Source organism: Euwallacea similis, chromosome 2 (genome assembly GCF_039881205.1).
Source record: "Euwallacea similis isolate ESF13 chromosome 2, ESF131.1, whole genome shotgun sequence".
NCBI lineage: Eukaryota > Metazoa > Arthropoda > Insecta > Coleoptera > Curculionidae > Euwallacea > Euwallacea similis.
This window is the reverse complement of record NC_089610.1, coordinates 5967989-5984356: the sequence shown is the minus strand read 5'-3', so window position 1 is coordinate 5984356 and position 16368 is coordinate 5967989. Positions and strand designations below refer to the sequence as shown.

General features: G+C 39.1%; 3 protein-coding genes across 5 annotated transcripts in view; all 3 read left to right on the top strand.

The window, feature by feature from the left end:
- The window catches only part of Ak1 (Adenylate kinase 1), a 28392-nt gene that overhangs the window by 7906 nt on the left and 4118 nt on the right, over positions 1 to 16368 (top strand). The gene's annotated exons all lie outside the window — the stretch shown is intronic.
- Positions 1652 to 8615, top strand: LOC136419132 (probable multidrug resistance-associated protein lethal(2)03659). 2 transcript variants are annotated; one of them, XM_066405300.1, is made up of 11 exons: positions 1652 to 1876; positions 2677 to 2832; positions 2894 to 3109; positions 3166 to 3366; positions 3422 to 3648; positions 3699 to 3855; positions 4945 to 6144; positions 6196 to 6547; positions 7174 to 7324; positions 7432 to 7662; positions 7713 to 8615. In XM_066405300.1, the coding sequence occupies exons 2-11, from the start codon at positions 2756 to 2758 to the stop codon at positions 8612 to 8614; spliced, it is 3714 nt and encodes a 1237-aa protein (XP_066261397.1). In that variant the 5' UTR covers positions 1652 to 1876; positions 2677 to 2755; the 3' UTR covers position 8615. The 2 variants fall into 2 exon arrangements, with proteins under 2 accessions (XP_066261397.1, XP_066261398.1); XM_066405301.1 differs by lacking the exon at positions 1652 to 1876 and adding an exon at positions 2007 to 2089.
- LOC136416772 (probable multidrug resistance-associated protein lethal(2)03659) lies at positions 8993 to 16031 on the top strand. Of its 2 annotated transcripts, none has more exons than XM_066402134.1 (11): positions 8993 to 9421; positions 11424 to 11614; positions 11670 to 11885; positions 11942 to 12142; positions 12308 to 12534; positions 12586 to 12742; positions 12807 to 14036; positions 14088 to 14439; positions 14495 to 14645; positions 14820 to 15050; positions 15105 to 16031. In XM_066402134.1, exons 2-11 carry the CDS (start codon positions 11538 to 11540, stop codon positions 16001 to 16003), a joined length of 3741 nt encoding a protein of 1246 aa, XP_066258231.1. In that variant the 5' UTR covers positions 8993 to 9421; positions 11424 to 11537; the 3' UTR covers positions 16004 to 16031. The 2 variants fall into 2 exon arrangements, with proteins under 2 accessions (XP_066258231.1, XP_066258238.1); XM_066402141.1 differs by lacking the exon at positions 8993 to 9421 and adding an exon at positions 10046 to 10143.

The window sequence follows — 16368 nt, the reverse complement described above, 5'->3', positions numbered from 1 at the left end:
AATGAGGAATGAGCTAATTTACTTATTAGGTTCTGCAGAGTTAGGAGGAGAAATCATCTTAAGAAAGGTAGGCAGGTAAAAAATAATTTATTTAAGGTACCTATTTTTCCAAAAGGAAAGCTTTTTCGGGTGGTACGTAAGAGGACAAGACCCAATTTATCCCATCAATCGCTCCAACTCTTGCTGTAGCTTTCGTTGGGATTTCCCAATTTACAGTGGTGTCGTCAGTTATGTGATGGTCAACACTAAATTCAACCATATACAAATGTTTCCAAATATTCAGGCTGTCCCCGAACAAAGTGCAATTATTTTAACTACGAGGTCTTAGTTATAGAGGAAGCAAAAATTCCGGCCGTATTAGTATTACTAAGGGAATCTATAGTTAAAATATTTATGCGGTTTGATCTGAGACACCCTGTATAAGAAGCCATGGCAACAAAATCAACTCAGAATGGTGCAATATCTGGAAAACTAACTTACCAGTTTTCGATCGTACTCTCGTTTGCGGAAATCGTTTTTCGAGCTCAGTAACTTCAGAGATATGTGGTGATTAAGCATATTCATTTTGTTAATATTTATTATTTATATTTATATGCTAGAAATAACCTCGTGGAACAGGGTTTTTGCATGGTCTTCATAATCACAATATTTCCAATTGGTTCCAAGGTTGCAGGTCTCTTGGGAATTACTTCTTTACCCCATAAAACGATGTCATGTTATGCTCCCAAAGTCGTTAATGGACACTTGGATTGGCCAATGAGGTCATCAAGAGTTTGGTGCAAAGGTTCTTTCATACTGAATTAGGCAGAACATGATGTCTGATGGTAGGACGAAACGTTAAGGCTCCACTAAAAAATCATTTTTTTTACCGGGGAACCCAATCGCAACGGGTATCTACTGTATTGTTTTTTGAAATGATTTTGTTAACTCGTTTAATATATTTGCATACACTTATGAAGCTATTACTTAATAAAACTGCAGATAACGCCAATAGAAATTATCAAGTGTGACAAGGTGGTTTCAATGTCTTAACCTTCTATCCGTTTTTTAGCCTGTTCAGCTTCGAACATTTCAGAAATACCCATGACTGACGTTCTTTCTTGAAATTTGCTCAAAAACGTTCTTGCGAAAAAGAGTTGCAACCCTTACGAGTATCTACCCAGGGCCGGCCTTCGTAAGTCTAGCGCCTTGGGTAAAATTTTTAATCCCCGCCCCCTTACCCCCCAAAAAATCCGCCGACCAGGAAAGTCCGCTGCCTTGGGCTATCGCCTAACCTCCCTCACCTCCATAAGGCCGGTAATGGATCTACTTCTAAAGTAAAATTATTCAGTGCTCATTTATACGAGACAAATGAAGAAAAATCTCGTGAACGGTGAAGAATCGCGAAAATTGGGCAATAATACATTAAAAAAAAAAAAGAAAAGATGCATCCCGACAATTCGGCTTTGGATTGGTTTACAAAGACAATTTTATGAATAATGAAAAAATGACAGAATAACTTTTAATTATTATCAGTATATGGCTGTTGGTTTTCCCGATGTTAAAGAGATACGTAGCACTTTACGCGCGAAGAAGTTGATTCTCTTATCTGCGCTTCAGACCACAAATGGTCATCTGCGGTCTCCGACAGAAGTATTTATCGATGGTTTTTAAGTGTTTATATTTTGCGGTAAGCGAAGTCCGTTTTGAAAAGGTAATTTGGAAGAACCGGTGCCTATGAAGTACTCTGAAAGTTAACTGACCAGTTCTAAGTAGTAGTTAACACTTAATGCACATGTAAATCATCGGACAGTTTGTGCCTGAAAAGGAAGGAAAGACCTCTTTGTTTGCGGTTGTGTTGTTAAGTGTGGAATTAATAAAAGGTGCTGGTTTCATGGTAGGTAAATTGTTTTTATACACTTACATGCACACACAGTAAACTCTAACTAACGCTGCTACCTACACCAAACCAGGAAGTATGCCAAAAAGGGTTTTACCCTCCATGGAGATTAAAGTATAAATAATCGTATGTTGTTACTTGGGTGGTTTTATAGACTTATAACTACAGTCTAGTGCACAACAAAGACAGTCTTCGTGCTACTTTGTACCGGTACGTAGCTATGAAACATCATTATTGATTTACTCAGATTTTTTCCTCTTTTCTATTATCTATTACAAAAAATACAATTATTATCATACGGCTGCATATACAAGGTGTCCAAATTTGAAAAATTCCCATGACTTTCTGAGACATTCAAAAGAAACCTGAAATATTGGAAAAAACGTTTTTAGATATTTCCCAGTAATTACTTCAAACAACGGAGATATACGTTGGTTAGCACGTCCACCAGATCTTGCCCCACTAGATTTTTATCATTCGAGCGCCTCTTTTATTTATTTTCTGTGCTTGTTCGTTTTTTCTTTCGTTATTTCCAAGATGATCTTTACGAAAACAAATTTTTTTATATTTGCACATACTGCAAGACTGAACCTTAACATATGATACAGAAAAAAGCCTATGTCATGGTATTTCGTTAACGGTTCATATTGCCATTGAAGATGGACCCTGTATATGTCCGTGTTAGGGTAGTTACATAACAAAACGCACAATCAATCTATGAACAGGCACTCACGCTACAGCGTAAAAGATACAGAAGCAGTTAGTATGGAATAATGTTCTTATTTTAACTCCTTTAGGCCTTCCTGAAGAAAGCAGAAATGGATATTTAAACGATTATGTAAAAACAATATATTCTGCCATTAAAAGAAGTCTAAAATGGATAACTCTGGAAAGGAGGACAGACGGACTAATCCAAGAGATCGAGCAAACGTTTTCTCCTTTCTGACTTTTGCGTAAGCAGCAATAATTATTAACCATTTTTGCACGTTCTCCTTAAATTTATTTCTATTCCAGATACACATTTGGCCTCTTCAGGAGAGGGATTGGAGGAAACCTCCAAGATAAAGACATTTATTCCATCCCTGAAGACTGCAATTCCAAAGAATGCGGAGACGAAATTGAGTTAGAATGGAAGCAGAATAAGACCTTAATAAAACTCCTATGGAGGAGATTCAGGATAAGATACTCTATTTTGTTCACTCTTCATTTGATATGGATCGTTTTCAACAGGTGAGTTTTTCTTTTTTTTAAATCTCCTCAACTAACCTGAACTAATGACATTGCAGTATTGTCCAGCCACACGTAACGAGCAAATTTATCTCATTTTTCCAAAAAAAATCCAAAATATCCAAAAGCGATGCGTATTTCTATGCGGGAACAGTTATAGGATTGTTTATATTCCATTGCTTTTGGGCGCACAATTATCGTATGTTGCAATGCAAGTTGGAGATCCAGATAAAGGCGTCTTTAACCTCTTTAATTTACAGGTAAATTCGGGCTAAAAATATCGAAGAAAAAATGATTTAAAAAAAATTATTCCAGGAAAGTTCTAAAGCTGAAACCTGGAGAGATATTTGAAACTAACATGGGAAACATAGTTACAATCTTGACCAAAGATATTAAGCTTATGGTCCATAACATCTGGACTTTGAGCAACATGATCATTGGAATAATTCAGATTTTTATAATATTTTATTTGCTTTACGCAAAACTGGGCCCTCCTTCTGCGATCGCTATTGGCATGCTTTGCGGAGGGATGATTATCCAAGGTATCTCTGTAGTGATTTGGTCTACTAAAAAGATTAATGAATGCTTTCAGTAATATTAACCAGAACAATTACAAATTTGAGGTTGAAAGTAGGCAAAATGGCTGATAAAAGGTTGCAATTGACCCAGGAGGCCTTGTCGGCCCTCAGGATCATAAAAATGTATACTTGGGAAATGTTCTTTTTTAACAAGATTTGTAGCGCTAGGAAGTGAGTTAAGACGCCTGAATACCTGAGAAGCAAATTTTCTCTATGCAATTTGTCTATTTTCTTTTTTTATGTTTAATTTTTTTTAATTAAGCCGAAAACTGACTTGTTTAAAAAACGAAACCCCTGCTGTCTACTTAGCCTTTAAAGGAGATACTTCTTTAATCAACATTTTTGATCCTCGCTGCGTCCTACCATGCATAAGCAAGTACCAAACACTCCGTGTCCGGTGAGCGCCTGTGTCGAGTAATATTCCACATCGCCCCACTTCCTATTAATCCATCCTTTGATTGAGGCTATGAACGTATTAATCCAGCCGTTGTATTTCTGCCCATGGTTCCTCCACGCCTGGATCATCTGCGCTCTGGAGAGCATCCTTCCTTCCCTGCCCTCTGCTACTGAATTAACCTGATCTTTTTTTTCACGAGGAAAATCTTCAAAAACATCAAGCCTAGCGTTTTGGCACATAGTGTGCATAAGCTCTTATGCAAGAAAAACCTCAGAAATGAAAGATACTTCTTTGACTCCAAAACTGTCACTAAGGGATATATAGTCAGTGTGGAAGAGGACTACGAGTAGCTACTATTCACTCTATTCATATTCTGCTAGTTGATTCCCTGCTCTTCTTATCTGTTGTGTTTTTAGAACATCCATTCGTGTATGGTCGCCGTTAGGTTTTGGGCGCCTTCGCCATTTCGTCATGATCTTCTATGGCCTTTCCCGTCGCGTTTACCCCAAAGGCTGGTTTCTGATGTAATTTCTTCAGCAGAACTGCGTCCAAGTACTCCTCGGGTTTACTCGTTGAACATCCATCTTTCTGCCTTTCACATCTGTTACTTCTCTCTCCCTAGTCCGGAGTTGATTACCCGGACCCGGGGAAAGAGACATCCAGGGATCACTACCTGAAGGAGCGTATAGATCTTTAACTCCCATTAAAAGAAGGAACTAACCGGAATTAGACTTCATTAAAGCTATAAATATGGCTCTATAATCGATCGCTATATGAAAGTATACTAATGAAATTGAGGAATTGCGTACAGAAAGTTTGCTCCTGTCTTACCCTTAAATCAAAAACGCTTCATAAAATTTTAGAAAGGAAATGCAGAAAACCATGACTGCATTTTACCTCAGAGTTTGCCTGATCTTGATGGGGATCATCGGTTCTAAAATCACCTTCCCAGTCCTGCTGATCTCATATTTGGCATTGGGCTATTCCATTACCACCGAACTGGTCTTCTACATCATAAGCATTTTCAGGGAGGTAAAACATGCGGCTGGCATAGCCATCCCCTTGGGGCTGACCCACTTTGCCGAGTTCTATGCCTCTGTAACTCGCATGAGCAAATTACTGCACATCGAAGAGCGTTATACTCCTGCAAATGTAGCTGAAGGAAAGCCAAAGATTGTGTTTCAGGATGTGACGGTTTCAATCCACCATGAAAACATCCTGAAAAATTTGTCGTTTAACATCAGTACTCCAGGAGTCAATGTCATAACTGGCTCTGTGGGGTCCGGCAAGAGCTCCTTATTGAAAACTATCTTAAGGGATTATCCAGCCACCAAAGGGTCAGTCGTAGTCTGTGGCTCAGTGTCCTATGCTAGTCAAGACTCCTGGCTGTTCCCCTCGACCATAAAACAAAATATCCTCTTTGGGCAAGCCCTGGAGAAGAACAGATACCAAGAGGTGTTGAAGGTATGTTGTCTGGAATACGACTTGAAGTTGCTACCCCAAAGAGACGAAACCGTAGTAGCTGATGGGGGAATGAACCTTAGCAAAGGGCAGCAGGCTAGAATTAACCTGGCTAGAGCTATTTACAAGAGCAGCGATATCTATCTGCTGGACGATTCTTTGGCAGCCTTGGACATCCGAGTGCAGGAAGACATTTACAACAACTGCATAAGGAACTATTTAAGAGGGAAAATTGTCTTGTTCGTGTCTCAGAACCCTGCTCATTTCCAAAGGGCCTCAAGGGTGATATTCCTAAACAGAGGTTCAATCAAATCAGTTTCTGATCTCTCGGAACTGGAAGAGTTGGGCAAGCCTGGCGGTTCGGGTATAACCGAAGAAGATGGTCAGGAAAAAAATAAATTGATTGATGTCATGGAAATAGAGCCTTTGAAGAATAAAACAAGGGTTTATCAAGAAGAGAAGAAAGAAGGGAGGGTGGAATTGGGGACATATCTGAGGTACTTCAAATTTGGAGGTGGCTTAATGATCTTTGCCCTGATTTTATGCCTCTACCTAGCAGCTCAATCTACTGAGAGCTACTCAATGAAGCTCCTTTCCCTATGGTAAGATTCCCTAGAAACCCCCAAAAAATTTAATCCCATCGCCTCCAACAGGGTAGACTACCAGCAGCAAGTCTACGACCTCAGTGTGGGCAATAACGTAACATCCAAAAGAAACGAGACACTCACATACGAAGAAGCTTTGCAGAAAAAACGCTCATCCTTCAACTTATATGCAATTCTCATATTTTCCTCAGGAGGATTCGCTTTTCTGAGGTCGTACTCGATTTTAAGGTTCTGCAGAAGAGCCTCAGTAAAAATCCATCAAATGATGTGCAGAAGCATCATTCACTGCTTGATGATCTTCATGGACGATCATTTCGTTGGGAATATTTTAAACAGATTCTCTTATGATCTGGATATAATCGATGAACATTATCCCTACATATTGATGGAATTCACTAGGGTCAGTATTGTACACGATGGTCTATGTAACATGGTCCACCACCTGATATCAAAAACAGTTCGGTTTAGAAAAAACTTTGATATAAAAGTTATTTAATTTTTCATTACTTTTTATTTTTTAATATTTTCGAAACTACAGGGTGGTCTAGAAAACCGTGGCGTGACAAAAATGCATTTTGAAATACTTTATATTTTGTTACGAATATGAATTTTGCTTGTAATTATAAGTATTTTTTGTTATTATAAAATATGAATTTATTGAGAATTTTTAGAAGCTTATTTTTTCTTTGCTCTCTACTTTAAACTGAATTAATTCAAAAACAGCTAAAAATTTCTCATATTTTGTAATAACAAAAAATACTTATAATTACAATCAGAATTAGTATCCTTAATAAAATATGGGGTATTCCATTTGAAAAAAAATTATTTTTTTCACGCCACAATTTTCTGAGCAACTCTATAACTTCGCAAATATTAAAAAATAAAAATGTATTAAAAACTAAATAACTTTCATATTACACTTTTTTCTAAATCTTATGGTTTTTTGAGATACAGCAGTGGACTACCTTACGTGAACCACCCTGTACAACCCCTAAAAGGAAATTAAGTCATTCAAGTGGTTTGCAGAGGATCCTCAGCATTGCAGGAATGTTGATACTGATTGCCACAGTAAACTGGGTTTTCCTCTTACTTGCTGTGGGATTCTTCTTCGTTTTGTACTTGCTTAGGATGGCATATATGCCCACTGGTAGGGCTTTGAAGAGATTGGAAGCGATGAGTGAGTACCACAGAAGTTACTTCGCTTGAGCTGCTCTGGGAAGGTGTCTGCATGAAATCAATTCCCTTAGGGAAACCCGTGGATGATTTCTTTATTTAAAATTTTAGCAAGAAGTCCTCTGCTAGGTCATCTCAATGCCTCCATGGAAGGTTTAACCACTATTCGCGCTTATAAAGCCGAAGACGTCTTAAAGAACGAATTCGACAAACACCAAGACCTGGCAAACTCTACTTACTATATGGTCGCTACCACCTCGGCAGCATTCGGGTTTGCCATGGATATTGCTGCCTCTACATTTGTCGTTTTCATAGTCTTAATATTGCTCTTCGTGGATATTCGTAAGTGACGCCAGAACCATCATAAAACCATAAGAAGCTATTTTTTGCAGGCATCTCTGTTGGCGATGTGGGTTTAGCCTTGACTCAGGTGATGATGTTAACACAGTTCCTGCAGTGGGCAGTCCGGCACTGGGCTGAGCTCGAAAATTGCATGACTTCCGTGGAACGAGCTCTGGAATATACAGAAATAAAGCAGGAAGAAAGCAAAGGAGGTGCCCTCAATGACTGGCCAAGACATGGTTCCATTGAGTACCAAAGCGTCGACCTTTCTTATAACCCTTCAACTAAAGTCCTGAAAAATGTAAATTTCACTGTAAATGCCGGTGAAAAAGTAGGAATTGTTGGGAGAACTGGAGCTGGAAAGTCCTCCATCATGTCCACTCTGTTCAGGCTATATGACTATGAGGGCAAGATATTGATTGATGGGGTGGATATCACATCTGTATCAATCAACTTCTTAAGAAGAAGCATATCAGTGATACCTCAAAACCCAGTGATCTTCGAAGGGAGCATTCGAGACAATCTTGACCCTTATAAGCTTTACACTGACAAACAGCTTTGGAACATTTTGGAGAGAGTTCGAATGAAACACCTGGTTCCTAATTTAAATGACGATATCGTTAGTTTGAACTTAAGCACTGGTCAAAAGCAGCTACTGTCCCTAGCGAGGACGGTAATGAAAAGGAACAAAATTCTTATACTAGACGAGGCTACAGCAAATATGGACGAGGAGGCTGATTTGCTGGTCAACGAACTGATAAGAGAAAGTTTTAGCAATTGTACTGTGATAATGATTGCCCATAGACTCAGCACTATTTTAGGTTGTGATAAAGTGATGGTTTTGGACAACGGCAATGTCGCCGAGTATGAAGATCCTAAAATACTTTTAGCCAATAAGGACAGTTTGTTTTATGCCATGAAGAACCAGTCGACGAGAATTAATGATCGGTGATCAATAATCATCAGAGTTTTTATAATATTTTCCATATTTTTTAATCAAAGAATAAACTTTTAATATAAAATTAAGACCTTGAATTCTCTGATTTATCCCCGTCTTGTGATGTTTCCAGGGCCGGCCTTAGTAAATCTAACGAAATCCTATCCTCAAAAAGAACCGCCGACCAGGAAAATCCACGCGCCTTCCTGGCCTGCCTTCAAAGCTTGAAATACCCAAGTCTTCAGGCAAAACTGCGCTCAGATATTATTCTTTTTTACTGATTTTCCAGGGATTCAGTCATAGTGCTTCAGTTTGGCGATAGATAGCTGTAAGTGGGCTGCTAAAACTGCATGGTCCTCACGCACAGATCTGTTATTAAACGGTCAAGAAAAATAGATGACCATTGCTTGATGGCATTGATATCACCAGTAAATAAAAATCAATAGGGGTCATGTTTGGACAATAACAAATTACCTACTTTTTGCTGTTCTTGGCTGGTTAATTAGTTATTTAAAAGTACTGTCCACCTTATTTATTTTAAAACGATAAATGGAGGTCGTAGAGTCCATCGAAAATCGCACTTCGTCGGGCATATTAAGAGATTTTATAATGCATTTTTAGCGGCTGTGGAATCGTAATTAACTATCCGTAAAAGAGGTAATGGCGTAAGCAAGGTTGGCCGTTATTAGTAGCCAATTCATTCGTTTTATAATCATAAATTTGTAAGCCGCTGCAGCGCGAACGTAACATCCCGGAACCTTCAACCTCTTTGATGGGGAATTCTAAACAACCAGTACTAATGGCATATTGTTGACTTGAAATGTAAGTAAACAAACCACTTTATTTCGTCTTTGTGTTAACGCAAATGCCACGGAGGGGAAATTCAATTGAAAATAAAAATTTGCAAATAATGCAGCACGTGAAGAGAGCTTTCGAAGATTGCACATCATCGTCAACGCTACCTATCAATTATTGCCTCATAATGTCAATTAACGTTCAATTTATCCGGTTCAAAGAAGGACTTAATCTATAATTAAGCCTTTATGTGTACTCTCAAATTTCCTATCTGGGCCTAGTTGCGCAATTTCATGATTAAGTACTTCATTTGTACCAGTAGGTGCTAGGTCAGGGAGAGCGCCAACAGCCAAAAGTGTGTCACTCCTTCCTACCCACTTAGAGTAGACCACAATCGTGTTATGAGCTGTATTATCAAATTATTCGCGATTCACAACGTGCACTCCAGTGAACAATTCTCATTTAGGACAATCGGGCTATTATTCGTCGTGGTGGCCAGGTCCTTGCAACGACGGTTTTCTAAGGATGTTGCTAATGTATATGGTATGTCGGTGTTTTATTGCGTACTGTGATATGATGTGCTTGAAGGTTCGAAATTAGTATAATTGGTGCCTGATCTTGAAATATATTTTAATGATTTTTGTTACTGATTCGATGAATTTTTAGTGTAAGTTGGCCAAAGCTGTTATCTTCCAATTGCCCCATGCGAAGTCAACTCAGTAGTTTAACAGGAAGCTTATTAAACATAGGTATGTGTGTAGATTACAACCAGTTTCAACTGCATGCAAATATAATCCTATCGGTGATTGCAATTTCTTAATAAGATCATTTCGTTTCAATGCATATTTCCCTCTTTTGATTTTATTTCCCCCTGCTTGACTGTTCCATTTCCCCTATTCTTCATTGAGTTCCTTCAAATTCTTTCCCCTTTTTTCTTCCACAATATCATTATTCTTGCTTATTCCTATCTGTCTACTGGACGTGCCGCGTCAATGAGTGGACCTCTTCTAGGATTTACCGAAACTCAAGTCCGTCATAATAAAGAATAAACCCTCGGGGGGAGGGCCGTCCATTTGTTTCCCACGGAAGATCCCCTCCCAGGTGTAACTGGACTCAAGGAAGCAATTAGGTGCGTTGGCTGTGACGGGGCTGATACCTTCCTAGGTAGCTGTGGATGTGTGATCTCAAGTTTTATGTCTAAATATATATGTGCCATTTCTGCTATAGTGGCAGAAATAGACGAATAGAAAAATCATCCATCTACTATTTTTGACAGTAGCCTCGTTGTTCCAAGCGAAACATTTACTAATTACTTCGGGCGTGGCTTGTGCCTCAATATTCGCCCACTTGACGAATCACATTTGAGATTTTCAGTTATCTAGAGGCGTGGCTTCTTAATATCGACCAACAGGCTTCCGAAAGCAGGTGCGGCCTTTCTGATCGGCTGCAGAACGCTGATGTTATTAACGTTCTGATCACTCTCAAATTCCATTAATACAAATTCTTTTGAATTTTTCCTGCTAGTTCATTGTTTCATGAGCAGGAACGCTAAATTGTTTTATTTTTGCAAGTAATATTATGGATAATACCAGAACTTGGATATTTAGTAGCATTGTGTTAGCACCAGTCATTATCAACATTAGTTACGATTCAATGGGAATTTCATGTAAAATATCCATTTGCGCAAATATAGAAATTAGCAATTATCAACCGAACCTTTTACATAAGTAATAAAATTTAATACTAACTTTGTCCCCCTTACTACCCATCGTATGCTGCAAGTCGCCGGCAATGCACTTTCTACAACCGAAATTTCCGTGAATCAATTACATAACTAAAGGTCAATTATATCATATTTGGAAGAGTTTATTCTTATAATTTTCGTGTGGCTTACCGCAAATCTACGGTAAAGTACCATCGGTAAACCTGCAGGTTGTAGGTATGAATTTAGTATCTCGCACACCCTGTAAGGTGATAGTTAGGTACGGCTAATCCATATGAGTACACTAATAATATTTTTTAATTCTAGCTTGCCAACGATTTCCTCAAAGTAATAGTCGCATTATAAAGTATGTTTAGTCAAGGATGACTTAATAGTTGACCGATCATTATTTAAGTTTTAAGACGGTTTTTATGGGAAAAGATGGATAGCGGAGGCAAAGAGGAAAGACGCAGCAACCCCAGGGAGAGGGCTAATTTGTTTTCCTTCCTAACTTTCGCGTAAGTATGCGATAAATCCCCTAACTGAATTCCATTAAATAACATTAATTCACAGATACACGTTTGGTCTCTTCAAGAGGGGCATAAAGGGGAGTCTTCAGGACAAAGACATCTATGCCATTCCGGATGGCTGCGACTCCAAGCAATGTGGAGATAAAACGGAGCTAGAATGGAAGCAGAATAAAACTTTAATTAAAGTTCTATGGACCAGGTTTGGTTTGCGCTACTTCGTCCTCTCTCTAGTCCACTTATTGTGGACCATTTTTAACAGGCAAGCCCTAGACAAGCTAATTAAGAGCTAATTAATCACTAATCAATTTATTTTAGTATCGTTCATCCCTACATCATGAGCAAGTTCATTGCCTATTTCCAGCCCCATTCCAAACTCACCAGAAATGACTCCTACTTCTATGGAGGAATGTTGATCGCCCTGGCAATATTCCATTGCTTTTGGGCCCACAATTTATACATGGTCCAATGCAAGCTTGAAATCCAAATCAAGGCCTCTCTGACGTCCCTTATTTACAGGTAAGTTGCAGTAAGGGCAGATTTAGCAGTGTCAGTTAACTTTAGCTAAAGAATAATTTCCTTGGAAACGGAGGAGCAATACATTGCTAAGATAGTTTCCAGACTAAAGTACCCTATTGATAACTTTAGCAGGACACTGATCCGAAAATTTCAATATTTGTGTAGGAAAGTGTTGAAGCTACGGCCAGGGGAAATATCCGAGACCAGCATGGGCAACATCGTGACCATCTTGACTAAAGACATCAAACTCGTGGTGCACAATATATGGACGCTAAGCGAAATGATAATAGGGGTGTTGCAGACTATCACAGTGTTTTATCTGCTTTATGCGAAAATGGGCCCTCCCTCCACCATCGCCATGGGAATGCTCTGCGTTGGCTTGCTCATTCAAGGTAGGGAAAGTACTCCAAAAACTTATAAAGTCTCAAGATTACCATTTGCAGTTGTGTTAAGCAAAACCATCACCAAAATGAGACTGAAAGTGGGGAAAATGGCCGATAAAAGGCTACAGCTGACTCAGGAGGCTTTAACTGCCCTAAGGATCATCAAAATGTACACATGGGAGCAGTTCTTCTATAATAGAATTTGTGAAGCTAGAAAGTGAGCTTTAATTACTTCAATAATTACTTAATTCAGCGCTAATCAATTAACATCTCTTCTTCAGAAAAGAAATGAAGAAAACCATGACGTCATTCTACCTGAAAATTTGCCTGATCCTCATAGGAATAATGGGCTCAAAAATTACCTTCCCGGTCCTGTTGATCGCTTACGTGGCTCTGGGATATTCCACCAATACCGAGTTGGTATTCTATGTTATAGGACTATTCAAAGAGTTAAAGCACTCGGTTGGGATCACTATTCCTTTGGGTCTGACCCAAATGGCAGAATTTTACGCCTCCCTATCTCGCGTCAGCAAAATGCTCCACATAGAGGAGCATTACAACCCTTCGATCAATACCTCCCTTATCAAAGATAAGGCAAAAATTGATCTTAGAGATGTCAGCGTTTCAGTGGGGAAAGACAATATCTTGAAGAATATATCGTTTAATGTAAATCGCCCTGGCTTAAACATCGTGACAGGTCTGGTAGGCTCAGGGAAAAGCTCTCTGCTCAAAACCATCCTCAGAGACTATGCCACCACCAAAGGTTCCATCGTAGTTTGTGGCTCGATATCCTACGCCAGCCAAGACCCATGGTTGTTCCCTTCAAGCATAAGGCAGAACATACTCTTCGGACAACCCTTCGACAAGGAGCGATACCATGAAACCATCAAAGTCTGCTCTCTAGAATATGACTTTAACTTGCTCCCAAATGGAGATGAGACCATCGTCACTGATGGTGGAATGAACCTCAGCAAAGGTCAGCAAGCCAGGGTGAATTTAGCTCGAGCCATCTACAAGAACAGCGATATCTACCTTTTGGATGACTCCCTGGCAGCCCTGGATGTTAGAGTCCAGGACGACATCTACAACGCCTGTATAAGAAACTACTTAAAGAACAAAATCATCTTCTTCGTCTCTCAGAACCCTGCCCACTTCAAGGCCGCAACAAGTGTGATATTAATGAATAGAGGTTCCATTAAGTCAATTTCCAAGCCTGCAAAGTTACTCATGGAAGACTTAGAGGAGCTCCATCCAAGTCCGATTAGGAGTAAAAGCATCGGATATGAAGGGAAGCAGAAGAAACTGATGGAAATGATGGAGATTGAGTTAGATGAGAGTAAAAGCAAGAAGAAGGTTTATCAGGAGAAGAAGAAAGAGGGGAGCGTGGATTTTGCCACTTATCTGAAATACTTGATGTTTGGAGGGGGATTTGTGATTTTTGGTTTGATCATGTTGATTTATCTTGGCGCTCAGTTTACTGATAGCTACTCTTCAAAGCTTGTCTCTAGATGGTAAGTTTTTTGTCCCAGTGTAGTTTCCTCACTAAAAGTTCATACTATTAGGGTGGATTATCAGCAGCAAGTCTTCGACATCGGAGCAGGCAACAATGTGTCCTCAAAAACCAACGAGACCATCACTTATGATGGCGCAGTCCAGAAGAGAGATAGCACTTTTAATTTATACGCCATGCTCATATTCTCATCCGCAATCTTGTCTCTGATCAAGTCTTACTCAATTCTGAGATTCTGCAGACGAGCCTCTGTTAAGATACATCAAATCATGTGCCAAAGTATCATCAGTTCTCTGATGACTTTCCTTGACAATCATTTCATTGGAAACATCTTGAACAGATTTTCTTATGATCTGGATGTTATCGACGAGCATTTTCCTTTCATATTTATGGAATTCTTTAGGGTAAACAGTGGACTTTTGAGATGATTTTTTAGGGTCAATAAGTGTTGGTTTTTAGAGTTTTATAAGCATCGGAGGTATGCTGATTTTAATTGCGACAGTGAACTGGATATTCCTGTTATTTGCTTTGGGATTCTTCTTAGCTTTGTACGTGCTCAGGATGGTGTATATCCCTACTGGAAGGGCTTTGACGCGGTTAGAAGCAATGAGTGAGTATAAGAAGGAATAATAACGATGCGAGCTAAATATGGCAATGATTTGAAATAATCAGGACCGTACCGAAACGAAACATTTGAAGCAACCTGAGTAATTAAAAATTTTATTTTTGTTACTCAAGTTACTTTCACTAACCCGCCCGGTTACTTCCATCCCTCCAATTCCAGCTCGAAGTCCCTTAGTGGGCCACCTAAATGCATCCGTCGAAGGCCTGACCACAATTCGGGCATACAAAGCTGAAGAAGTACTGAGAGACGAATTCGACAAGCACCAAGACTTGGCAAACTCAACTTACTACATGGTGATGACTACCACCAGGGCCTTTGGCTACATCATGGACTTTGCCGGCGCCCTGTTTGTGGTGTTCATCATCTTAATCCTCCTGTTTGCCAACACTCGTAAGCTCACCATAAACTCACAAATATCATCTTAAGTAAAAAAAAACATTTCAGCCATATCTGTGGGAGATGTGGGCTTGACTTTAACCCAAGTGATGATGCTCACCGGTTACTTGCAATGGGCAGTAAGACAGTGGGCAGATTTGGAGAACTGCATGACTTCAGTAGAACGAGTGCTCGAATACACCGACATCAAGCAAGAGAATACTAAAGGAGGAGCCATTAACGACTGGCCAAAGTATGGTTCCGTGAAGTATGATAATGTGAGCCTTTCCTACAATTCTGAAAGCACAGTCCTTAAGAGCATAAATTTCACTGTGAATACTGGAGAGAAAATAGGGATTGTTGGCAGGACTGGGGCTGGAAAGTCGTCAATTATGTCTACCTTGTTTAGGTTGTATCAATATGAAGGCAAAATTCTGATAGACGGAATAGACATCACCTCAGTTTCGATTAATTACTTGAGAAAGAGCATTTCCATTATACCACAAGATCCAGTGATCTTTGAGGGGTCAATACGAGATAATGTGGATCCATACAAAATTTACTCAGATAGCGAAATATGGGACGTTCTCGAGAAGGTTAAAGTTAAAGACTTAATACCTACTCTAGATGACGATATCATGAGCTTGAGCTTGAGCACCGGCCAGAAGCAACTTCTATCTCTAGCCAGAGCTTTCATTAGAAAGAATAAGCTTGTGGTGTTGGATGAGGCTACCGCAAATATGGATGAGGAATCCGACCAACTAGTCCATGAACTAATCAAGGAAAACTTTAGCAATTGCACTGTGATAATAATAGCCCATAGGCTCAGTACTATTTTAGGTTGTGATAAAGTAATGGTGCTAGATAGGGGCAATATAGTTGAATTCGACGATCCCAAGAAGCTATTAGAGGATAAAAGTAGTCTGTTCTATGCTATGAAAAATCAATCTTCAAAGATTGATTCGTAAATGTGAGAAATAAATAATTTAATCATAAGGTTATCGCTTTTTTGTTATTTTACTTGAGTATCACCTCCCAGGAATGGTTCTTAGATAAGCGGAATTGCTCACTATTCTCAGCTGAAACTGGCTGAGAATAGCTCTCACCTTCTACTAAGGGCTGAAACTAGACGTAGGAACACTCTAAAAATCATTTGCGTCAAAGCTGTAAAATAACTATTTTATATTGAAAAAAAAACCTATTTTGAATTGGTAAATCATAAAGTTTCTATTAAAAAATTCATGACTTGAAAAAATTAGGTACGGTCCTGACTTAAGTAGGTGTTGAAAAGACAAAAAAATTTACATAAATTTGACAGTTGACTGGAATTAAC

Excerpts from the sequence above, each read along its gene's own strand:
- LOC136419132 (XM_066405300.1), top strand. The coding sequence starts at position 2,756 with ATGGATAACTCTGGAAAGGAGGACAGACGGACTAATCCAAGAGATCGA. Across the intron at positions 3,367-3,421 it reads TTAACCTCTTTAATTTACAG|GAAAGTTCTAAAGCTGAAAC; the intron begins GTAAATTCGGGC and ends AAATTATTCCAG. Across the intron at positions 6,145-6,195 it reads ATGAAGCTCCTTTCCCTATG|GGTAGACTACCAGCAGCAAG; the intron begins GTAAGATTCCCT and ends CGCCTCCAACAG.
- LOC136416772 (XM_066402134.1), top strand. The coding sequence starts at position 11,538 with ATGGATAGCGGAGGCAAAGAGGAAAGACGCAGCAACCCCAGGGAGAGG. Across the intron at positions 11,886-11,941 it reads TTGTGGACCATTTTTAACAG|TATCGTTCATCCCTACATCA; the intron begins GCAAGCCCTAGA and ends AATTTATTTTAG. Across the intron at positions 12,743-12,806 it reads AGAATTTGTGAAGCTAGAAA|AAAAGAAATGAAGAAAACCA; the intron begins GTGAGCTTTAAT and ends TCTCTTCTTCAG.